At 59.6% G+C, this 22,705-nt stretch overlaps 2 protein-coding genes and 1 long non-coding RNA gene across 5 annotated transcripts in view; 1 reads left to right on the top strand and 2 right to left on the bottom strand.

Annotated features, from left to right (window-relative positions):
* TRAM2 (translocation associated membrane protein 2) overlaps window positions 1-13,001 on the bottom strand; it is a 17,773-nt gene extending 4,772 nt beyond the window's left edge. Inside the window, exons 1-10 of the mRNA XM_080586057.1 lie at window positions 12,724-13,001; window positions 6,848-6,911; window positions 5,257-5,366; window positions 4,915-5,031; window positions 2,705-2,763; window positions 2,155-2,239; window positions 1,966-2,036; window positions 1,525-1,629; window positions 998-1,156; window positions 14-186 (exon numbers count right to left, since the gene is read on the bottom strand). Of these exons, the coding sequence (XP_080442183.1) occupies window positions 14-186; window positions 998-1,156; window positions 1,525-1,629; window positions 1,966-2,036; window positions 2,155-2,239; window positions 2,705-2,763; window positions 4,915-5,031; window positions 5,257-5,366; window positions 6,848-6,911; window positions 12,724-12,843 (1,063 nt within the window). The 5' untranslated portion in view covers window positions 12,844-13,001. The remainder of the gene's footprint in view (window positions 1-13; window positions 187-997; window positions 1,157-1,524; window positions 1,630-1,965; window positions 2,037-2,154; window positions 2,240-2,704; window positions 2,764-4,914; window positions 5,032-5,256; window positions 5,367-6,847; window positions 6,912-12,723) is intronic.
* Window positions 13,002-13,773: 772 nt separating this feature from the next.
* Window positions 13,774-19,729, bottom strand: XKR5 (XK related 5). 2 transcript variants are annotated; one of them, XM_080586045.1, is made up of 7 exons: window positions 19,577-19,729; window positions 19,011-19,194; window positions 18,744-18,925; window positions 17,853-18,062; window positions 17,576-17,745; window positions 17,244-17,355; window positions 13,774-16,567 (listed from the first exon to the last, which is right to left on the bottom strand). In XM_080586045.1, the coding sequence occupies exons 1-7, from the start codon at window positions 19,632-19,634 to the stop codon at window positions 15,507-15,509; spliced, it is 1,977 nt and encodes a 658-aa protein (XP_080442171.1). In that variant the 5' UTR covers window positions 19,635-19,729; the 3' UTR covers window positions 13,774-15,506. The 2 variants fall into 2 exon arrangements, with proteins under 2 accessions (XP_080442171.1, XP_080442170.1); XM_080586044.1 differs by lacking the exons at window positions 18,744-18,925; window positions 19,577-19,729 and having other exon boundaries at window positions 18,926-19,567.
* A 42-nt stretch (window positions 19,730-19,771) lies between these two features.
* Window positions 19,772-21,667, top strand: LOC308192479. Of its 2 annotated transcripts, none has more exons than XR_013948833.1 (4): window positions 19,772-20,296; window positions 20,408-20,514; window positions 21,356-21,487; window positions 21,630-21,667. It is a non-coding gene; the product is annotated as an uncharacterized lncRNA (long non-coding RNA). The 2 variants fall into 2 exon arrangements; XR_013948834.1 differs by having other exon boundaries at window positions 21,377-21,487; window positions 21,630-21,654.
* The last annotated feature ends 1,038 nt before the right edge of the window (window positions 21,668-22,705 follow it).

Consider the following 22,705-nt stretch of genomic DNA (forward strand, 5'->3'; position numbering starts at 1 on the left):
CGTCCATGCTCACCCGAGTCCCTCTTGAGAGGCTTGGCTTGCTGCTTGGCGCCGGCGGCGGCCGCGGCGGCTCGCTTCCGACTGCTCTGCTCGTTCCAGTACTCCCGCCAGCGCCGCAGCTGGAAGTGGATGAAGCGCCACATCACCGAGGCCTGGAAGAGGCACACCAACAGCAGCACACTCATTCTGGCAAGGGCGGAGAAGAGGCAGGCTGAGAAAAAAGGAGCAGGGACGCAACAAACCCGGCCTTTGACCTGCAGCGGTGGTCAAGGTCCTCCAAGGAGCGGGTGGGTAGGTTCACCTCGACCAGCACTGTCCAACCCATCTTTGCCAGGGGAAGCCAACCCCAGCTGCCCTGCACGACTGCACTGCCTTTAGTGCATCATTAATTAAAAGCTGGATATGGTTGGAAGGGAGCTTGGGGAGTCCCCCAAATCCTTAGCCATGACAGTAGCCCATGGCTCGAAAAAGCTTGGGAACGGCTGGACGGACACCAGGCACCAGTCCTAGCAACTTCGGAAGTGAAGCTGCAGCTGCTGCATGGGTGAGAAGGGCTCCCAGCCTCGGTGGGCAGGTGGCAAGGCACAAGGAACCCACCCCATCCTCTGCTCCCCACGTCAACAGGCACCAAAGACACCCAAGCAGATGGAAAAACTCTTTTCCATTGACCGCACCCACACGAGCGCAGTTACGGGTGCAGAAGGGAGAACCTGCGAGTCCTTCCCTATGGTGCCTGCTTCCACTCATCCTTTGCAACTGGTTACTTCCCTCAATGAACAACTTAATTTCATTGCTGCCGTGGCTCAGGAGCCTTCACACCTTCCCTGCTCACCAGGACTTTCCCCTGAGGGAGTTTCAGATCCCCTCTGGGGTTTCCAAACTCAGCTTTTTTCACCCACGCTGGGAGAACAACCAAGGAACGCACGGGGGAGGTTTTCACATGACAGTATCCACGTGAAACGATGCAAAGAGGGAAACAGGTGTGGGACATCCCTACCTGAAGAGGATGTTGTTGAAGAGAAAGCTGAAGAGATTCCCCTTCTCTGGCTCGAGGGCCTGGTTCTCCACCCGCGGCAGCCCGAAGCCGATGACCAAGATGTAGAGGGTGAGGGTGAAGAGCCTGGTGACCACGAAGACAACAGCCCAGACGTTAAACCTGGTTGGGGAGGCAAGCAGAGGTGTCGGCAGGAGCAGCCTCCATGCCCCGCGGCCACGTTCTCAGCAGGTCACTCCATGGGCACAGCCCCTCGACGGCAGCACAACGACACAACACGCTGCAGAAGCATTTTGTAGACCTCTCTCCTAGCACATCTCACCTCCCAGCCAAGCACAGCCAGCTCAACAGCCCCTTCCTCCTCCGGACTCTCCCCATCCCACCCCTAACCCAACCTCTGCTGGAAAATGAGATGAAAATGAGCGTGCTGCCCTCCCGGTGCCCCCCACGCTGAGCTGGATGGTGACAGCGAGCCCCCCGGCTCTCCTGGGCACTGGAGGTGGGACGCCAGGGCCAGCTCGCCCGCTTACAGCTTCTCGTTGTTCTCGTCGGTGAAGTAGACCAGCCGGGCCATGTGGAAGAAGAATTCGGCTAAATACTGCAGCAGCAAGAGGATCAGCCCCAGGCGGGTTAAGCTAGAAGGAGGGAGAGAAGAAGTGAGTATCACTGAGCTGGTCAACTTTGATCCTTCAGATCTGCCATCCCTTAGCTGCAGCAAGCACCAGCCCAAAGCTGGACACCTCCCCAAAATCCCTGTCCCGAAAACATCAAAGCAACAAGGAGATGAAGCAGCCCAAACCGGTAGCTTTACCACCCGTAAAGACATCTTGTCTACCATTCCACAGCTGGGAGCTCAGCTTCAGCAAGCCACCTTTCCTCCCTTTGACCCCCATTCCCGGCTGAAGCTTTTGGGGTGAAAAAACAACAATTCTGCACAGTCCCAAGCTCGGGGTATGGAGGCAGGGACTCACTTGAGGAGGTACGCGCCGGCGATGTGCGCCAGGTAGAGCGCGATGCACTGCAGCTGGCGGGGGACGTCCTCCTGGCAGGGGCACAAAGCAGAATTAATCCCTTCGCCCTTCTCCATCCCCTTCTCTCCCAAATCCCGCTGGCCCTAAAACTGGAGGGCGAAGAGCCTCGGGTCCCGATCCGGCTCTCACCTTGCGGACTTTTTGGAAGTAGAGCTCCGGCAGCGCGTGCAGCCAGTAGGCCAGCTGGCACAGGTAGAAGAACTTCACCTGGAACCTGAAAGGCACGGGGTGAGCTGTAGGGGCACGGTGGGATCCCCGGCCGTGCCGCACCAGGCAATGCCCCTTTCAGAGGCATCATTTCTGGGCTGAAATCATCCATTTGGCCGAGTCTGGGCTTTATCCAGATGTTTGCGCCCACGCTCTCAGCAAACCACGCTCTTGCAAAAACCCCAGAAGGGAGAATTATCCCCCTACTTGGTTTCTACCACAAAAAAAACAAAGAGCAAAGCAACCTGCCCAAGGTGCTGCGGCAGCCAGGACGAATAACCAAGCCGAGAAGACCTTCTTCACAGAGGCAGCCCTCCGGGAACACCCTCCCACGGCCACAAAGGAGATGTCCACCCCCAGGATGCGTGCGAAGGGCGCTGCGCCGTCAGCACCCCGCTCCCAGCCGCAGGGAAAACCGTAAAGAGGAAGGAAGCGGTCAGCCCGAGAACAAAATGCCCTTGTGAGTGCTTACGGAAGATAAACATGCGGGTAGTTTTCCCACAAACTCCGGGGGTTTGATATGTATCCTTCCTGAAAAAGAGAAGAGACGCGAGCCTTCAGCAAGAGAAATTAGGCAGCGCGTGGGTACGATGGGGTGGGTTAATGCTAGAGTGAAAATAGGAACTGGGGATGGCCCAGAGGAGGCCCCGAGGATGAGCAGAGGCTGGAGCCCCTCTGCTCTGGAGCCAGGCTGAGGGAGCTGGGGGTGTTGGGCCTGGGGAGGAGAAGGCTCCGGGGAGACCTCCCAGCGGCCTGCCCGGGCCTGAGGGGCTGCAGGAGGGCTGGGGAGGGACTCTGTGTCAGGGGTAGGGACAGGACAAGCGGGGCAGCTTTAAACTCAGAGAGGAGAGGGTTAGATCAGACATTAGGGAGCAATTTGTCACTCAGAGGGCGGCGAGGCCCTGGCGCAGGCTGCCCCGAGGAGCTGTGGGTGCCCCATCCCTGGCAGTGCCCAAGGCCAGGCTGGATGGGGCTGGGGGCAGCCTGGGCTGGGGGCAGGGGTCGTGCCCATGGCAGGGGGTTCAAACTTGATGATCTTTAAGTTCCCTGCCAACCCAAACCATTCTCTGATTCTCTGAGTCTATGCCCGAGTCCTTTTAGCACGCAGTAAAAACTGCGTCCCTGGAACTAGCCAAGACTGAGCTCTCCAAAGCTCAGCCACGTTCACAGGTCTCTCGTTTCATGAGGCCCCCATGTTTGGGCATTGAAAGCTGCTTGCTCGGTCGCACAAAAGGCCCTGAGCTGAGGACAGGACATTTTGGGGTTTGGGAAGGGAATGCTCTGCAGGTGTGGGAGCAAGATACCGGCAGCAGAGCTACCAGGAACTGTGTGCGTGGTCCAGGGGGCTTCCTCCCCACCAGCCTTTCTGACCCGAGCATAACTTAAGCAAAAAGGAGTGCTTCTGGGGAGAAAGAGGAACAGAAAACACCCGCAAAAATAATTAAATATGTATTGCATAGTTTAATTTTCCACCCGCCTGCGTTCCCCTGTCTTTGCAGAGCAGATTCCAGGGGCTCCCCTCTTGTTCCACACAAGCAAAGCTCCTGCCACAGGGGTGCTGTGCTGGGCTTTGCCAAGAGGTCTTGGCATGGAAAATTCATCCTGCCCAAGGCCTGTTGTCACTGTCACCTGTGCCCTCACTTCCCTAAGTCCTTTTTGTGGCTGGCATGACTCCTGAAAACCCAGGGAAGGTGCGTGGGCTGCATAGGACGTCCTGTTCCGTGCAGCGTGGGGTAGAAACAGAGCCTGCAGATCCCCAAAAGGCCTGTCTGGAGGTGACAGAGGTCCTCCAAGGAGGGCTGGCAGGACCCCCGAGCAGCAGGAGAGGACCTCTCCCCGAGCATCCCCAAGCCAGGGACCACAGCTGGACCCCAACCGCTAGCAGAGCATCCTCATTGCTTCATGCTGCCAAAACAGCCCGATCCTCCCGATGCCGTCTGTTGTTTTTCCCTCCCTTTCTCCAAAAAAATATGAAACATTTCCACTCCAAGTTCTTCTCCCGTCTGTTTTGGGCTGAAACATCCCCAAAACAGCCCGAGGCACTGCATGTTTTCCCTTCTTCTCTGCGCTCCCCCTATTGCCACCTCACCGAGGGAGGGATCACGGCCATCTGCCCGTTTGCCCCAAATCCCTTCAAAGGTCAGCGAACACAGAAGGACCCACAAACCGTGGCCACAGTAACTCATCCCACCCAGCCTCTCACAGGGCAGAGATCAGCACGTTTTTTTCCATGATTTTCTTGTGCTGGTCCCCACACCCCACGGGGACCCTCTGTCCCTGCTACTGTTCTGCCGTCCCGTTCAAACCTTGGTCCCGTCCACGTTCCCACTCCCCCATCGCACTGCTTAGGACCAAAACCAAGTGGTTTTTTACATCTGCAGGCATGGAAAAGAGCTCTCGGCAGCAAGAGGCTTCGTCGTTACGCTGCTTCTCCAGCCCTGCTGGCATCGGTGGGGTGAGCAGATCCATGAGCAGCATCACAGGAACCAAACCCCAGGTTAAGCCCATTCCTTCCCCTACTTCTCGCAGGGATCCTGGGTTAGCAGAGAGGCTTTTGCTAAAATGTGCCCATCTCAGCCCATGGGCTGATGTGGGATTCTTCACTCCCATGGGAGTTTTGTGCTCCAGGCACCCAAAATTCCACCCAGGGAAGCCCAAGTCCAGCCGGCACCGCGCCCTTACCGTCACGATGACGTACAAGCACCAAATCAAGGAGGTGAGGTGGAAGGCGACGAGCTGCCCCGACTCATTGAACTTGCTGTGTTTGACCTTGGAGAGATGGAGACGCCTGTTGATTTTCTGGGATGGGCCCGAGGGAGAGAAAAGGAAAAAGAAAACGTGAGCCGTCAACAACTCTCCTTCCTCCTCTTCCTCCCCGTCCCAAGCAGCCCCCAGAGATGAAGGCTCACACGTGGCCCCCCCAGCCCATGGATCACACCACAGCTACGTTTAACAGCAGCAGGACCACGTCCCCACCGTGATATTTGAGATATTCGATGAACCCAAGACACCAAACACACTCACGTCCAGGGCGTACTCCTGCACCACCGCGTGCAGGATGATGGCGATGAAGATGTAGAAGAGGATGGTGACCAGGTCCTTCAGCCCGTAGTGATACTGGACCAGCTCCCCGTCTGCAGAGAGACCAAACCTGGGGTCAAACCTCCCAACCCAACCCATATCCAAGGGCTTAAGTCTTCTGGGGTGGGGTTATTCCCGACACAGCTTGGCTGGGGCTGTCTGTTTTGGAGGCAGAGAGAGGTGAGGACTGTGCCAGGGGCTGCTGGGCTGGGAAAAAGGGCTCCAGCCTGGGTTAGGTCATCAGTAGAGGGGGGACAGCTTCTCCTCTAATTGTCACACGTCCAAGCAAGGTGACACTCAGGAGCAGGACTCTGCTGCCTGAACGGAGGTGCCTTTAAGAGATCCAAGACAGCAGCAGGGGCTGGAGGATACGAAATAGCACCCATGGGAGGCCCTGCTCTTCCAGAGCAAGAGCACCCAAAATACCCCCAGCGTCTGTGTTCAGGCAACCATTTGCAGCCTCGCAGCTTACGGGCAAGAAGCAGATTTGGGAAAAAGCTGCCGTTCCTCGTGGCATGCTGCAGAAACCTCTGCAACGTGAAGCTGAGCCCCCACCAAGCTGCTGCTTCCCCTGATCCTGCCTACCTGATCCGTCTGTCACCAACCCTGTTCATACACAAAGCTTCAGGCCAGATTTTTTTTAAAGATCTGAACCTGCATAAGGTCGGAATAGGGTTTTTGAAGACACCTGGAATGAAGCTGTGCATTACGCGGTCCCTGGGAGCCCCCCTGCTGGGTGCTGCGCAAAACCAGAGGTAAAAACATCGCCTCTATCGGAGCTTATAACCCCAGTATAAACTCATACGGCAAGGCTAATGAAAATAACATTACGCACGTCTGCAACTGCTCTGCCTCCCCTCCTCTCCGGGGGGGAGATGAGAGCGAGCTCTTGGTATCTCCGGGGGAAGGGAGGTAAAAGCCCTGCAAAAAGGCAGGTGAGCAGCCACCCTTCCTGCAAGGCAGCTCGCTGCACTCAGGGCCCTCTCCCCGCGGCCTCAGCCAGCCCATCATCGCCCACGGAGAGCTCAGCACCTGGGCCTGGCGAGGTGATTACAGAGCCCCTGGGACTCCTGGCAGCAGGGAGGAATAAAATCACCCGGCGCACGGGCGGCGGAAACCGTCTGGACCGAGCTCTGGGGGAGCGCAGACCACAATTTAATCTGGAAGCAGGCTGAGTTCCTCAACCCTGACATTCGGAGACTTGCAGGGCAGACCTTCCGTCTTCCCTCGTCTTATTTTCATTAATCCCAGCCGCCCTGATCTTCGGCCGGATGATTTCTTGGCCTTAGGGGCAGCTTTCTGCTGCCACGCCAGGCTTTGTGCCCCAAATCTTTGGCCCACGCCGGTGCCCAAATCACTGCCAGGCTGGGAGGCGGCGGCCAAAATACAAGCAGGGACCGAGCCCTGCTTCCCCCTGTTTCTGATTTTACAAGCCTCCTGCACCACCAGGCAAGACCCGAGCAGCGTGCGTTGGTGGAAGCTGAGCCGGCAGCGAGGATTTGGGGCAATCGCACGGGGCAGCAGCACCTCTTACCTGCTGTAGGCACGCTAACGTTGTACTGAGGTAAGATGAACAGGAAGGCAGTCTTGGCTGTGACCTGTCAAAAACACATGGGGGGGCGGGGGGAGAAAGCAAATTCATTGTTAAATTAATTCATTAACTCCTCTGCCAGCCTTTATTCCCCTTTCCTACCGTGCTGGGAAAGGGGATGCGAGCAGGGCAGAAGGGAGATGTGCAGGCATCAGGTGATGGGAGAGGGGATTTGGGAAGGAGAAAGAGGTGGATAAAGGAGGGAGAGAGCTGGAGAAGCCAGCAAAGCCTGACGGGGGAGATCCTGCTTCCTATTGAGGACGAGCATCCCTCCAGCAGCACCCATCCTCGTGTGACCCTTGCCGTGGCCTCACCGAGCTCTGCGTGCCCCCATCCCTCGTTCCCACCTGCTCTCGCCCCCCGGATAAAATAAAACGAAATAAAACCCTTGGGATGAGACATCAGGTCCTCTGCAAAGCAGGGCTGCGCTGCTCGCTCTTCATTTATCGCTTTTAATTGAAGGCAGCGATCCCCCAGCAGAGAAGCAGGAGGATTCACGGCAATAGGGCAGAGCCGAGCATCCCATCCCGGTGCCCCGAAGGAGCATCCCCAAGACCAGCACATCCCAAAGCCGAAGCCAGATCAAAACCCTGTGCGATGCAGAAATCCCACACCAGCCTCTGCCTGTGCCCTCATCCTGCCTGGCCAGGACACCAGTCGATTTTTCCTTTTCTCCAACAAAAGGGCTCCGCCTCGCACACAACCGCCCCCCAAAATCCCACAGCTGACAAAGAGGAGAGCTGCGCTTCCCCCAGACGTAGCTGCAACTGCTCGAGAGCTGCAGGCTATTAAAAACCCAGCTGGAAATATTGCTTCATGTCTTGCAGGACGTAGCTGGAGGGGGAGCCGGGGGGGGGGAGAAAAACAATCCGGGGGCTTTGCCAAGTGCTCCCGTCCCACCCCCAGGAGCATTGAGCAAGGGGCTGGTGCTGGCTGGAGCTCGGCCGCCCCGGCACCAAAACGCTCGCGGAGAAACAAGAAGCAAAGTGCCTGAGGAGAGGGAGACCGCGGGCAGGATTCGGGGTGGTAACGGAAAAATTGCGTCGCGTGGCTGGCTTAAGGAGACGCTCCTGGCTCCTGCGAGCCTTGCTGGCGAGGGAAGCGAGGTTACTTCACCCCGGAGCAGCACGGCACGGCCGGGACCGTGCAGCCAAACCCCACGGCGAGCTGGTGCAGGGCACGAAGTGAATGCATGGGTTCAGCGGTGGCCACGATGCGGCAGGGACGGGTGGCTGCCTCGCAGATGTGCCCACGGCAGCAGGCGCTGGGGGTTTCGCCTCCGTCCGGCTGCCACCCAGAGGTGGAAGCGGCTGGAAATGAGGCAGCGTCCCCGGGGATGAAGCCTCCTGGCCAGCCAGAGGGGCTGTAACCAGCCCCGTGGGTGCCGGCGGGCATCACGGGAGCCTCGTCTGCAGTTTTCGGAGGTGGTCCCAGGGCTTTCTGAGGGCTCAGAGCATCCTTCCCACCACTTCGACTTGAAGGGCACCTCCAGAAAGGGCACCTCCAGCTCCCCCGCAAGGCAGAGCCGAGGTTTTCTCGGCCCGGGAAGCAGCGATGGGGGCCGGGGCTGGCGGCGCTTTCTGAGCTCACGGCGAGCTCTTGGCCAGAGAAAGGAGAAGTTGGTAACGGGAAGAGCAAAGCGAGCATTATTCAGAGGCACAAGACCCGCAGCGGTGTTTGTCCTGAAATGAGAGCCCAACGAGGGAGTTTTTAAAGGTGGGAGCGGGATTTGTCTGGCCAAGCCACGTGGGGACCATATGGGAAATGCTCTACGTTCCTTGCTCGGTACTTGCTCTAGGCTAAGGGCACCCCTGTGCAACCCAACCCGAGGCCAACGGGGTGAGGAAGATGCTCCTCACCCTGCCTGTGCTTAAATCAGCTGGGTTTGGGAAGGTGGGATGCTCAGACAGGCCAAGGGATGCTCCTCACGGGGCGATGCAGCCGTGCATCGAAGCCGCCCATCGCTTGGGTTTGGTCTCTGATACAAAGCACCAAAGCTTCCCTGGCCCTTTTTCGATGTTTTTTTTTCCCCACGAGACAAGACTCCAACCAAAATCCCAAATTCACTTGTACAAGCACGCGAGCTGCTTTTAATAAAGGCCCCTGAGCACGTGAATCCAAGCACCTACCCTAAAATCCCAGAATCGTGGCATGGCTGGGGCTTGGGGACATCCCTGGGTGCCCCCGTAGGGTGCCCAGCCCCACGTCCTGGCGGCTCGGGGAGCTCTCCAAGGAGTCCCCCCAGGTCCGTTTCTGCAGAGCCGCTTTCCAGCTGGGTGCCCCCGGCCTGTCCTGGTGCTGGGCCTGTTCCTCCCCAGGGGCAGGACTTTGGGCTTCTCCTCGTCGAGCTGCAGGTTTGTGTCAGCCCCCCTCTCCTGCCTGCCCAGCTCCCTCGGGATGCCAGCACGACCCTCTGGGGTCAATCGACCACGAGCATCCTTCCCTGGGGAAGCACCGGGTCGCTCTCCAAAACCCGTCCCCGCCGCCCGCACCCCAAAACCTCACCCCGGTGGGACCTGCGGGGTCCCAGCCGTGCTCCCGTTCGGGTTCCAGCTCCTCCCGAGGAAGGAAGCGGCTCCAAAGCTCCGGCGGGGGAGACCGGGGGAGCTGCTGCAGCCCAAGCTGGGAAAAATATTTCCCGGGTTTGAAAAACAACTTCTAATTACAGATAAAACGCCGTCGGGAGATTTTTCTCCGTTTTCTTCCCCTCCGCCGGCCGGAGCGCTTGCTGAAAGAAAACCACATTAGTCCCTAAGTCGGGATGGCTCGACACGGGCCCTGTACGTACACTGAAGACCAAACTTTGGACCAGAGCCCCGGAAGGTAAACAGCAGCCTTCACAGCCCCCCTGGGCGGGCAGCAGAGCACAAACACCCTCGTCCCGCAGCGCGGCACCGCCAGCGGCACCCCCTCCTCCCTCCTGCTTATTCCCTTTCCGAACGGGACCTAAACGGGACCTAAATTCCCCTTCGTTTCTTAATTCCCCGTCCTCTAAGCCTTCCCCCTCCAGCGGGAAGGCCGTATTTTCAAAGCCCTTTCCACACACGTGGGGAGGGGAAGAGTTCATTTAGCAGGGCGCCTGGAAATAGCGCCCGGTTCGTCAGCTGGTGCTGGAGTGTCGCAGCCCGGGACGCCGTGGGTCACCAGCACGGGGAAAAGTCACTTCTGCACGAAATCCCAGCCTGTGCCCCTATTCCAGGCAGCCTCGAGCCTTTCCAGCTGCGATATTAAACCCCAAATACCCTTAGCACACATCGAGCCCTGTCCCCACAGGCCCCCAGCGGCCGGTTCTGGGTGGGAAGGAGCGAGAAGACCGTGCCTCAGTTTCCCCATCGTGCGCAGACCGTGGCATCCGATAGAGAAATCCCCCAAAACAGCAAGATCTCCCCCAAATTCAACCCGTGAGGATGCTGCCCGGCCCCGCACCGTGCGCCCTGATGCGAGCTGGACAGCTGCGGGCTCAACCGAGCCCGGCTTCGGTTTCATTTTTCTGCCAAAAAGGGTGGAAAAAAAAAAAAAAAGATATGCAAAGCGAAGACGGAGAGCAGCTGTTTCGCGTTTCCAAACTTAAAATGGTTTGGGAAGAAAAAAAAAAAAAACAACTACAACAAAAACCACGGAAACTTTTCACGCCGGGTTTCAGCACTGCCCTCCTGAGCATCCCCGGGAGGCGCACGGCACCCCAATAACCGGCGCCGCGTCCCCAAATCAGCCGGGGCGGCACCCCGAAAATTGAACGGGCTCCTTGTGCCATCGATCCGCCGGGAATGGGAAGAGGTTGCGAGCCGAAGAGGACGCCGGAGGTGGATTTTCACGCCGTGCCGCGAGGCGGGGAGACGCTCGGCGAGCCTTCGAGCATCCCCTCCACCCCGCCCGGCGCGGGGCCGCCTGGGAAAAGGTTAAAAATCCCGTTTGCGCGCCCCGCGAGCCCTCCCCTCTGCAGGAAACGGCCCCATTGTGAGCAGGACTCGGCCGTTTCCGCCCGTCGGGAAGGTGGGAACCCAGCGGGACGAGGGGGAGAACAACGAGGAGGAAGGGCCGGGGATGTCACCGGGAGGTGACACGGCCGAGCTGACACCGAACCTCACCGCGGGGGCGGCGCGAAGAACCCCAGAGGGGCGGCTCGGGGGGGTGGGGGGGCCGGGGAAGAGCAGAGCAGGATTTCTCCTCCGGGGGGAAGACAAAGCAGGAGGAAATCAGAATATAACATAACAGTAACGGTAGTGATAACAACGATAATAACACAAGAGCCCCACGGGGGGGGGTCACCGCTCGCATCGGGGAGGTTTTTGTGTTTCGGAAAAACAGCCCTCGGAGCATCACGGCCCCTGAAATCCCCCAAAAGCGGCGGCACCCCGAAAGCAGCAGCTGTGGGGAGAGGAAACCTCGTGGGCGACGCAACCCCGATGATTTTTCTTTCTTTCTTTTTTTTTTTTTTTTTTTTTGCTGAAGTACGACTCCGAAACTCGCAGCCCAACTTCGGAGCATTTGCATGCGGTTTCGGAGCGGCGCCGGCCCTCCCGCTGGAGCTTTAGAAGCTGTCCCTTACATAAATCCACGCCACGCACTCAGCGCGAGGGTTTCGCTCGCTCATTCAATGCCTTTGCAGAAAAAAAAAAAAAAAAAGAAGTAAGGAAAAGGAAAAGAAAAAAAAAAGGAAAGAAAAGGGGGAGGGGGGGGGCTGCCAAGGAAATGGATTTCCTCCTCCTGCGATTTGCTGGAGAAGGAGCCTTTCCTCCTCCGCCAGCCCCCCCCCCCCACCCCGGCCACCCCTTTTCCCGTCCCCCGGATTCCCTTTTGAAACGTGGCACTGGGCTGGAGGGGAGGGTTTGGGCAGGGGAAGGGGGGGACCCGCTCCGGCCGCTGACCACCCGAGAGCTGCCTCCACGTAGGGAGGCCGGAGTGGGAGAAAGCAGCGCGGCGGCCTCCGGCCCTTCCCCCGTCTCCTCCCCGAAAAGAGGAGAGGAAAAAGAAAAAAAAAAAAAGAGAAAAGGGAGCTGGGAGAGGGAAGGAGCAGGGGGAGAGGCGGCGGTGTTCCCGGAGCTGCTCGGCCTTCGTGGGGCTCTCGCCGGCCCCAAGTTTCCCTGCGGAGGACCAGGGGAGGCTGCGGGGAGCCGCGCGAGGCCCAGGAGCCCGCGGTGCTCGTCCCACGGCGCGGGGTCGGCTGCCTGCGGAGAAAGCACCTGGAAAGGGGCTTGAAGTCAAGGAAAAAAAAGCCCCAAAACGAGACCTGGAAAGCATCCGTCGGGGCTCGAGGTTTCCTCGCGGGAGGCCGCGGGTCGAGGCAGCCTCCAGGCAGGGGACGGGAGGCCGACGGTGCTCGGGGTGCTGTGCGGGGCAGGGTCCCCAGCAGGGGTGGCGGATTTTGGGGTGGGGGGCAGCAGGAGAAGCGGGGTTGGCGAGCACCCAGCAGCAAGCCGTGAGCCTCAGTGGCGCTAAAGGGTTTTATTTGGGGTAGGGACGGGGCACCCCAAAAGGCAGCGGTGGGGTCCCGCACACGGCTGGCTCCAGTTTTTGGGGGGAGGTTGGGGAAGGGGGGGTCCCACTGCTGGTGGGAGGGAGCTGGGGGGCGAATGGGGTGCCCCAAGGATGGAGGGGGGGGCTGGTGCCCCCAAAACCAGCGGGGGTCTGCCCCACAGCCCCCCCCCCCCCCAGAGCTTGCTGGGGCGGTCACCCGTGGGTGCAGCACCCACGGACTGGGGGGGGTGGGGGGCACACGGAGATGGGTGGGGGTGTCCCGGGGGGGGGGGGGGACACGCGTGGGAAACGGGACCGAGGAGGGACGGGGGAGCCGTGGGGGGGGTGTGGGGGGGGCTCACCTCGAACATGAGGGCGATGAGGACGCTGAGCACCAGGCAGAAGCCGATGTCGGCGTGGTTGTGGATGAGGAACTCCTGGCTGAAGAGCGGGTGGCTCTTGGCTCGGCGCCGGAAAGCCATGGCCGGCCCGGCACCGGCACCGGGACCGCCACCGGGCACCGGGCTCCGGGCACCGGGCACCGGCAGCCGCCTCCCCGCAAACTTCCCCCGGGCCCCGCACAACTTCGCGGAGCTCCGCCGCCGCCCCGCGCAGGCGCCGCCGCCCCGCAAACCCCTCCCCGGTCCCACCCCCGGCTGCTGGGCTGGCCCCGGCACCCCCCCACCCCCCCCCCGGCCCCCCCGTGTCCCTCCGTCCCCCCCCGTGTCCCCCCCATCCCACCCGTGTCCGCGCCCCCCACCCCGTGTCCGCCCCCCCCCATCCCTGCACCTCCCCCCCCCCCCCCCGTCCCAGCACCCACCCGTGTCCGTGCCCCCCCCTCCCCCGTTTAGGGCCGCTTTTAGGGTCCCCCCCTATCCGAGCAGTGCCGGCTCTTTCCACCCGCGGCATCCCCACGGACCCCCAAAATCCCCCCCCCAAAAAGGGAGCCGAGCGGTCCCGGTCCCGGTCCCCGGGGGCACAAAATTGGTTCCCCGGGCCCAATGCCGCACGCAGAGCGCAGTCCTCGGGGGTCTCATTAAGTCACGGCCCTCATTAGGGGCCTGATGAGCCCCCAGGTTCCCCGTGCCCTTTACGGGAATAGGCAAAGCACCAAAAAGGGAACCAAAAACTGTCCCGAGTCACAGCCTGGAAAAAACAAACAACAGCAACCGGGGGCAAATATTTTTTCTCTAATTCTGCCGTTTCGGTATTTTTGGAAGTGAGAAGATTTCTTTTTTTTTTTTTTTTCTTTGTGGGTAAATCATTCTCGGGTCGGCCCGGGGGCTTGCATCACCTCGGAGCCGGGTGTTTTGCGCCGTGCCTTGACCGAAAGCAGCAGACGAGCGACGCCGCGACGTCTCCCATCGAGGGCAGGATCTCCTGGACCTTCTCCTCTTTAAATCCCCGCGGGTGGACGAGGTCAGAGCCCAAACCCGCTGCCGGGTGGGCTGCAGCCACCCCGAGCTCCCTGCCACCTCCTTCCAAGCCCACTTTGTTTTACCCCACCTTTTGACCGCGCGCTCGAAACCACCCGAGGAGGGGAGCGGGGTGGAGGGGACGGTGCCGGCCACGTCCCCAAGTCCCGCTGCTCCCCTGGGCATTGTTTGCGGCTCCGGGAGGGACGCAGGCTCCGTTCCTGCCCTTTTTTCCTGCTCCTTTTTTTTTCCAGGTGAGCGACGAGCGGCACAGGCAGTTCCCGCAGGTCGCTCCCCGCATTGTCACCATTTGTCACCCCGTTCCTTGCGCCCCGCTGCCCGGGGCAGGTCCCCGCCACGACGGTGGCGCTGGGGCACGAGCGAGGGTTTCCCCATGAGCCAAGCGAGCAAAAATTGGGCTCACCAGCCACGAAACGAGCAGAAATCCTTTATCCCGGGGCGTCGGAGGGCCTGGCTGAGCGGGGTGGGATGGGGACGTGCCGGGTTTCCGGCCCTTCTGCGGGTGAGAGACCCCAGCGGAGGCTCCCCAAGTTCCCCCGAGGCCCGGTGACGTTCGGGGAGCTGGAAGGTGCCTCCTGCAGCCCCGGCCAGGTTCCTCCAGGCGCCCGCTGGGCACTCAGTCCGCCACCCCCAGCACCCCAGAGCCCCCGTTTCACCCCCACCAGCTCCCATATGGGATGCCGAGGCGGTGACAGTCCCACGCACCCCTCTCCTCCCACCCCATGGGTGCCAGCACCCGCAGCGGGGCGCCTGCTTTGGAAGCCTTGGGCAGCATCTCCCTCTGGTGGCCGAGGGACACGGAGCGTCGTTTCCTTCCTGGCTGCTCCGTGGGGTGGTTGCTCACCCCCTGCTCGGTGCTGTGGGACCTCTGCTGTAGGGCGCAGCCCGCCCAACCTTCTCCTGACCCTTGGCGAGTTTTGTGATTACATCTAAAGCAGATCTGAGGCCGTTCAGGGCAATTCCCAGCGGGTTAAATACATTTATCACTCACCAGTGCAGCAAGGATGGTGTAAATCCTTCTGTGGACCAGGGCAGGACAGCAAACCCCGAATGCATTGTCTTTCCCAACGTCGTTTTGCCTGGTGACAACCAGCACAGGTTCGAGGGCAGCCCCACCACCCGACCTACAAAATATTTGATTTTCCATCTCCTAGGTCCGGTTTGGTCACGGTTTGGGGACGGGGTGAGCAGCCACCACTGCCTGCTCCAGCGTCACTCACCCCAATAATTCATTAACAGACCCCAATCAGCCCGACCGTGGACACGCAGATACGGCTTCGGTCTAATTCAACGTCCCGAGGTTGCCACCTGCAGCATGCAGAGGGTCTGGGCTCCGGCGTGGCCCCGGCAAACAGAGGGGTAAAGCTCTCACGAAGGAACTGGCGGGGGAAAAATGAACCGAGCAGCGCCGAGCCTCGGTTCGGGCCTTGCTCTGCCCAGAAGGAAAGGCACCGAGGGGGTAAAGCCCGTCAGATTTCTGTTTTAGGCACTTGTTTGTCCCGAGAAGATTCCTGCTTTGGCCAGCCTCGCAGCCCAGGAGACAGCAGCCAGGTCTCCACGTTGGCCCAGACCCGCAGCTCCTACAGGCACTTGCTTCAGGTCACCTTTCCCGACGTCACCCCAAATACCTAAAAGGCAGGATGCCCCGGCTGCCTGTCGGGGTTTTTACATAAATAAGTTTAATAAATACCCAAACCCAGACTTTTAAGCTATTCCAGCTGCTGAAGCTCTCCAGAAGCAGGAGATGCTCCAGGAGGGGAGGCGATTTCCTCACCACGCAGGACCACGTCTGCCTGGCAGCAGGGTTTAGGGTCAGCCTTGGGGGTGGAGGTGAAGCACGGCGGCCGCAGCTTGCTCCTCGGGACGGTCCCCTGCTGGGTGTCCTGAAGGTGATGCCACCCCACGGGGGTCCCGGGGGGCCCCGCTGCCCCGCAGCCACTTGTCCTGCAGAGGGAAGAGCTGCTCTGCAGGTGCCGGAGGGCGCAGGAGCCCAGGATCGGGCTGATGCTCGCCATCCCGAGGGATGAATCCTCTCCTCTTCCTCCTCCTCCTGCCAGGCAGCCTGGGGGAGGCTGGGTTTCCTTGTCCCCTTGCAGCAGGGTCGAGGAGGTGGACGTCACCGTCGCCACACTGGCAGAGGTGATGCCTCTAGTGTTGGCAGTGAAGTACACGGAGGAAACCTCGTCCGGGACCGGGCAGGAGCTGCTAGGCAAGGAGGCGGCAGGGCGAGGACCAGGCTCCTGCCCTGCTCTGTCCTCCTGTGCTGCTTCTTCATCACCGACCTCGCCTTTGCTGCCTCCTCCGTTCCTCACCACCACCGATTTCGCGTCGGTCAGATCGGATCCGAGACGCAGGGGAGTGATTTCCCTCGTGGGGAGGCACAGCTCTGCCCCAGGCCTGGCTTTGCCCGCGTACACCTCTCCCACGCCACCGTCCCCAAAAGCTGCGTTGATCTGGGACACGTCCCCCGTCTTCAAGGCCAGCCTCACCAGCAGCCAGTGGTGATGGTTTGCCCACCCGTCCTCCAAGCGCCCTCCGACCTGCAGGAGCGACGAGCCGTTCTCCTTTTTGGGAGCCATTGTGGTCCCTTCCACCTCCAAGGACTCGCCGTCTCCCGAAATTCCCAAACTTTGCCCCGTTTGGGAGCTGTTTCCAGCAGCCCGATCGTCACCGGCAGCCGTGGCCTGGCAGGATTTCTCCAGGAAGCCTTCCCAGATCTCCGCGGACTTGGGGTGGAGCAGGCTGTAATAAACCACCAGAGCCGCGGCGCCTGCAAAAGAGCAGAAAAGCGTCAAGGGCCGAATCCTGGCCACATTTTGGTGAGGGGCGGACGAGAGCCCAGGTCTCTCCTTTGCAGGGATGCGGCTGGGCGTCGTGCGAGCACGGTGCAGGACTCCTTCCCCCCTCATCTCATCCTGCTTCTCCAGCCACAGAATGAGAGACACCAGAGGGTTTCACCCCACATCCACGTCTCATTTTAAGGTACCCAACCTTCCTCCTGGATTTTTGCTCGCTTCCTTCCTGGAGGAGCAGGACCAGCACCAGCAGCCTCCCGTTCCTGCTGGACGCCAGCTCCACAAACACCTCCTGCAAGCACCCGTGCCCTTCCGAAGCTTCAAACCCACTCCCCCATCACCATTCGCTTTTAAAAGCTCCTCCAATGCCACTCGGAGCCAACTCTTCCCAGATTTAACTCCCCGCCAGGAGGCTGCTCCAAACCTCACCGCTCTTTTTTATTGCAGCACCCGCTTACCTCCACCCCCAAACTGAGAAAAGCTGAGAAATGAAACTCCGGGTGGATTCGGGTATACCCAAATAAATCCAGAAGCTTAAGCTTGAAGACATAAAGCAAATAATGCCGTGCAACTAAAATAGGTGATGATGCTCGTTTGCTCGAGCTGCTCTCCAAACACGCGATCCAGGCGCTAAATCCAGGGGGTTTTTACCTAGGGCAGACCCCGACAAGACGGCCCCGGTCATGCCCAGGCTGTGCCTCGTCTCCGCCTGCAGGAACTCGGTGGCCAGCAGCAGCAGGAGGGTGTTTTCCACCAGCATTACCTGCGGGGCAGAGGGGAGAGAAATGTCACTCGGGTCCTTCGGAGGGCTTCGGATTGCTTAAAATGACAAGCACCAGGTCTAACTCGAGACGTTGCCGATTTATTTTGCACCTACATTGCAAGTTCCCTTTTTGTCCCAGCCCAAAAAATAAATAAGTAAATAAAAACCCCATGCTTAAAAATAAAAAATAAAAGAGAATTTCCATGCCCAGGGTACTCACCAGGTAAAACACGGCCACCCTGTGCCTGGAGGCACCCGGCTGGACGTTGACGTAGCAGAAGACGTACACGGCTCCCACCAGGGCATTGAACAGCCTCCAGCGGCACGGCTGGGCCACGATGTCCGTCTGCTGGGCCACCAGCCAGAAGGCCATGAGCAGCCAGTGGATTCCTGCGAGGGGATGGCACCGAAGGGGCAAAACGGCCCCGGAGGCGGTGGGAGCAGCTCCCCGGCTGCCAACGGGACGGGGCGAAAAGGCTGAGGAGCGTCGGTCTCACCTGCCACAGCCAAAACCCAGCAGGAATAGAGCCTGGTGAAGAGCACCAGGGCCAGGACGCGGGTCCCCAGCATCCCCGTCCTCCAGAGCAGCAGGCAGAGCAGGGCTGCGGCCGGCAGGCGGACGTGGCCGGGTTTCAGCAGGCAGGAGAAGCGGCTGTAGGACACCAACGCCCAGGAGAGGGACAGCAGGGACAGCCCGGCGCTGACACCTGCATGGGGACAGGGGTGCTCAGAGGATACCCGACTGTCTTGAGGACCCCGTTTCTGCTTCAAGGAGCCACCCAGAGCATGGTGTCCATCCAAGCTAGACAACAGGTCCTATCAGCTGGAGGATTTCAAGCACCTCACCCCAAATCTGGTCTCCGCGTCATGCCAGTGCCTGCCCAAAGCGTGAGCCCCCAGCTCCATCTCCGCTCGCCGCGGTCGGACCTGAGCCTGCCACGACTTGGAGACCGGCCTTGCACGTGTCCCAACTCCATGCCCCAGCTTCCCCCTTTGCAAAACACAGCTGGAAATTCTCCTTTTCTAAGATGCAGCCCCCAAACCCTAAATGCTCAGCGCCGCACCACGATTCGGCTGGAGCTGAGGAATGGGCGTTGGGTCCAAACCCAACCGAGGCACCACCGAGATGCTCCGTACGCTGCGAGGAGTGGCCGTGCCAGCTGGGAAAAGCCATGGTTAGCCCAGAAACTCCTCCAGGCACAACCACAGCGGATTTTTAAGCCATATTTATCCCTGATTGCCTTGCATCAGGGCTTCCTAACCCGCTCTGCAGCACACTTCTCCATCCAGAGCCTGCTGTGCGCCCTGCCAGGTGGGAACACGTCACCCACCCAAACTCATCCCCCCCTCTGCAACACGAAGCATCCTCCGGGGAGGTCCCCGCTCACCGGGGACGACGCTGGTGGGCTCGACGGCCACGACGACGTACGCCTGCAGCAGGAGGTGAGGCAGGGTCTGCAGCAGGGCCTCCAGCAGCCGCAGCGCGCACACGTCCCCGAGCTGCAGCAGCACCTCCCCGGCACCGGCGCTGCCGCCCGCCTTCGCCTCCAGCCGCAAAACATCCCAGTACCTGCAAGAGGCAGCCCAATGGGACGTCCACCACGGTTTTTGGCAGGCGCAGGGAGGCTGGGTGGGTCGTGGGGTGAGGATCTCACCGCTTCCAGAGGCCCAGCTGCAGGACGTGGAGGGCCAGGAGCCCGCGGCCGGGCGGCTGGCCGTCTGCCCTGAACCAGAGGATGCTGAGGAGCTGAGGCACGTAGCCGGGTGCCAGGCAGGCGACGGTGAGCCAAAAGCAGCCCAGCTGCCCCCGCGCCAGGTAGTGGATGATGGTGCTGAGCCCTGGAAAAGAGCGGAGAGGGTGCTGGGGGATGCCAACCTAAAGATGCTACCCACAGCCTCCCCCAGGATCTGCAGCTTATCTCAGGCTTCCAGCTCCTGGGCTGCTTGTCAGCAGCAGCGCAGCCATCGCCGCCGAGGGGCTTGGCCGAAGGCGGGCGCAGATAAAGGGCGCCGGAATTCGAATTTAAAAAGAAACAAAACATCCAAAAAACTCCTTTTTAAAAAAAAAAAAAAAAAAAAAAAGGGAGAAAGCGGTGTCCGGATACAAAAAGCTTTTGTTTGGGGAACGGAGGGGGCGCAGCGCTCTCTCCCCTTTTTCTCCCCTTACTCCCACTTTATCCCCCCCGCGCATCCCCTGCGCGCCCCCTGCGCGCCCACTCACTCGCAGCGCGCTCCGCAGCCAGCAGCGCCAGGGAGAGCCCCGGGAAGCCCCCGCGCATCCTGCGAGGAGGAGGAGGAGGAAGAGGAGGAGGAGGAAGAGGAGGAGGAAGGAGCCTCCGGGGCGCCTCCCCCCAGTGCCCCCTCTCCCCTCCCACCCCGGGGATGTGACGTCACGCTGCTGACGTCACGCGGGCTCTTTGGGGTGCAGCGCGGAGCATTGGGGGGTGTTTTGGGGCGATGGCGGGGGTTGAAGCACCCCGGTGTCCCCAAATCTCTGCGCCCTCGCGCAAAGCCCCCCCCGATATCCCCCGGCTGTCCCCGCGGGGCTGGGCGCTAGGTGGCGGCCGGGAGGTGCGAGGGGGAGCCGCAAATTAATTAGGATGTGTCCATGGGACGGTCGGCTGCTTAATTAAGTCCAAATATCACCGACGGCTTTGTTGGTGCCTCCGGGAAATCAAGCAGGAGGCTCCCGAAGCTCTGAGATCCCCTGGGCTGCCGGGGCGGTGAGGGCGTTTCGGGGCTTTCATCCATTTCCCAGTGCTTTGGGTTATTTTATTTTGTTTTTGGAAGTCGTACTGAGTTGCTTTGCCACCCTGGGAATTAAACCTGGACTCTGCTGTATTAAAAGGAGCAAAGTTTGTCACCCAGCTCCGCTTCCAGGGTTCTCTGCAGGTCCCCAGCACTGCCCGTACCCTATAAGCTCCCCCCTTGACACGTGCGGGTGAGCGACGAACCAAAGCCCCTGCGTGTGCTCAGGGATGTGCCAGGGAGCCAAATCCCACTCCCAAGGGATCTGGGACCTTCCCAGGTCTCTGTTCTCTGATTTTTCCAGACGAACAAAATCTCCGCTCGCAAATCCAGCAGCGAGGGAGCTGCGGGGGCTCCCACGGGAGCGAGGAAGGCGAAAGGCACGAAGACGAGGCTTCTCCTGGAGAGCAGGCGGGGATTTCACGGTGAGAAACCGGCCAGAGAACATCACTTGGTGGCCTGCGAGCGCTGATCTTTGCTCGGCCCTGCAGAAAGCCGAGATGCTCCCAGGGCTGAGCGCCCTCCCTGGTTTCGCAGCCTACTCCCAGTTGCGCTGGCTGCCTTCCAGCCACTGGTTTGGCCGCGCTTTTCTCTGCCGGATTTCAGCGCCCGGGAGCCCGTCCTGCTGCTACAAAGCCCCGCGGGCCTCCAGCAGAGCTAAGAGCAGAGGACGGTGAAGCCCTCTCTCCACATTTTCTCCAGCGAGCCTAGCAAGAGAAGGTTCTCCAGCTCCTCTATGCAAAGCTGTTTCTCCAACCTTCAAATTATATATGTATTTTTTGATGGCTTGCTGCACTTTCTCATGTTTTGACCCCTTTTGGAAATGGGAGCACGAGATGTGCCGAGACCTGCTGGATGTGCTGCTGGAGCTGCACCGAGAGGCAGAACAGCTTGGTGGGGATGATTCTGGATTTGGTCTCCATGTGGCATTGGGATTTTTTTTGGAACAAACGCTCCCTTCTGTTCAGAATCAGAACTTCTGGAGGCAAAGGTGCGTCTGATTGAGATTTGAGTACTAAGACCTCAAAATGAGCCCGCCTGTATGTGGTGTTGGCAGAGGAGATGGGGCTTTGGGTCAGGGCACGGGAGCCAGATGTCAGTGCTAAGAGGATAATTCCTCTCGGGGTGGGGGCCTCTAGTGCCATCCACATGGGAATTTGTAATTAGAGATTACAGCGCGCATCCTTTAAGTACTTTATTTATTCGATTGCTAAATCCCCGCAGATTGCATTAACCAAGGCCTTATAAACAGGTCCTTTCCTTCCTCTCGCAGTCTCTCTTGCTCTCAGCGGCTTTGGGGTGACACCCCCAATGCCAGCCCAAGCCATGAAGGTGATGCTCCTCCTGCTGCTTGTTCTCCTTGTGGCATGCCAGGCTGCCACAGGTAAGTGCAAACACAACCACCGGGCGCTTTTTAGGTTGACTCGTGCTATCTGCACAAAGACCTGTTAACATGGGGACAATCTTTCTTCACGTGCGAAAATTTAAAGAAAGGTGCTTACAGGCTCTTTTTTTTGCAATTACAGTGCCAGACACTGTCATGTGTAGGAAGATCAAAGGCGAGTGCTCCTTCTTGCTGTGTTCCTTGTTCAAGACATCCATCGGTACCTGCTACAATGGCCTGGCGAAGTGCTGCATACCCTTGTGATGACCATCCATGGTCCATGTCGGGGCTGGTGGCTTTGGTAGGGTCAGCAGCGGTGACACCCGCAGTGTAATGTTGTCCGGCTTTACCTGGCTGCTGTTTATGGTGCTGTCTGTCCCTGGAGCTGGTGGAAGTCACTTTTGCCACCTGGGTGTCCCGAAGGGAGAGCACAAGGTGGAGTTCTCACCTCTAAGAGGTTTATTTGGGAAGGGGGTCCCTGTTATGGCCCCGCTCCTTCACCTCGGTCAAGCCTGTGGAGGGGTGAGGTGCAGAGGGCTCGTGCCAGTCAAGCCTCAGAGGTCACAGTACAGCCCTGGGGAGCCTTCTCCAGCTCATGGACTTCCACCCTGCCCTTTCTACCAACCGATGTCGAAGAGCTGCAGGACGGGGACGCCTTTGGAGTCTCACTGCTCTCCTCCCACCTTGTCCCTGCCTGTGATTTGTTTCTCTGCCTTCGTCCTCACCAGCTGGCTCCTGCGTGGTGAGGTCTGATCCAGGCCCAGGTCCTCCTCTCCAGGTCTGGCCAACTCTCATTTGGTCTCTGTTGTGATACAGCAAGGGCTGGACACTGAAGTCTTCTGCTGTCTTGCAGACACTGAAAAATATCACAGCCTTACAGCACGGGAGTGATTTGTGCTCCTTTTCTCTCCTCTAACATGTATTCACCACGTCCAAAGAGTCCGGTCTGCAAATTATCTGAGTTGTGTAAATATCTAATAAAGTGTGGGTATTAAGGCCAAGCTTCTTAAGCCATTAATTGGTGAGGAGTGTTTTGATCGCTCTGGTTCCTGAGGCCTAGGACCACACATTCTGTGGGCCTCGTGTCCAGCCACAGTTTATGGGCAGGCACCTACAAACCTGGGCAAGGTTTTCTAGGCCATCTAGACCTGGGTCTGAATCCAGAGGAGGTTTGGTCAACTCCACATTTGGGGAGCTCAGATTCATTCAGCCCAGAAA

The sequence above is a fragment of the Anser brachyrhynchus genome, assembly GCF_964034855.1.
Source record: "Anser brachyrhynchus genome assembly, chromosome: 3".
Taxonomy (NCBI): Eukaryota; Metazoa; Chordata; class Aves; order Anseriformes; family Anatidae; genus Anser; species Anser brachyrhynchus.

What these genes read in the sequence shown, in the direction of transcription:
- XKR5 (XM_080586044.1), bottom strand. Translation starts at nt 19,397, where the DNA reads ATGTTTTGTTTCTTTTTAAATTCGAATTCCGGCGCCCTTTATCTGCGC. An exon ending in CATTGGGCTGCCTCTTGCAG is followed by an intron (nt 18,063 to 18,925) that starts GTACTGGGATGT and finishes GTCCCCATGCAG; the next exon opens with GTGTCAGCGCCGGGCTGTCC. An exon ending in CTTGTCGGGGTCTGCCCTAG is followed by an intron (nt 16,568 to 17,243) that starts GTAAAAACCCCC and finishes GCTCTTTTGCAG; the next exon opens with GCGCCGCGGCTCTGGTGGTT.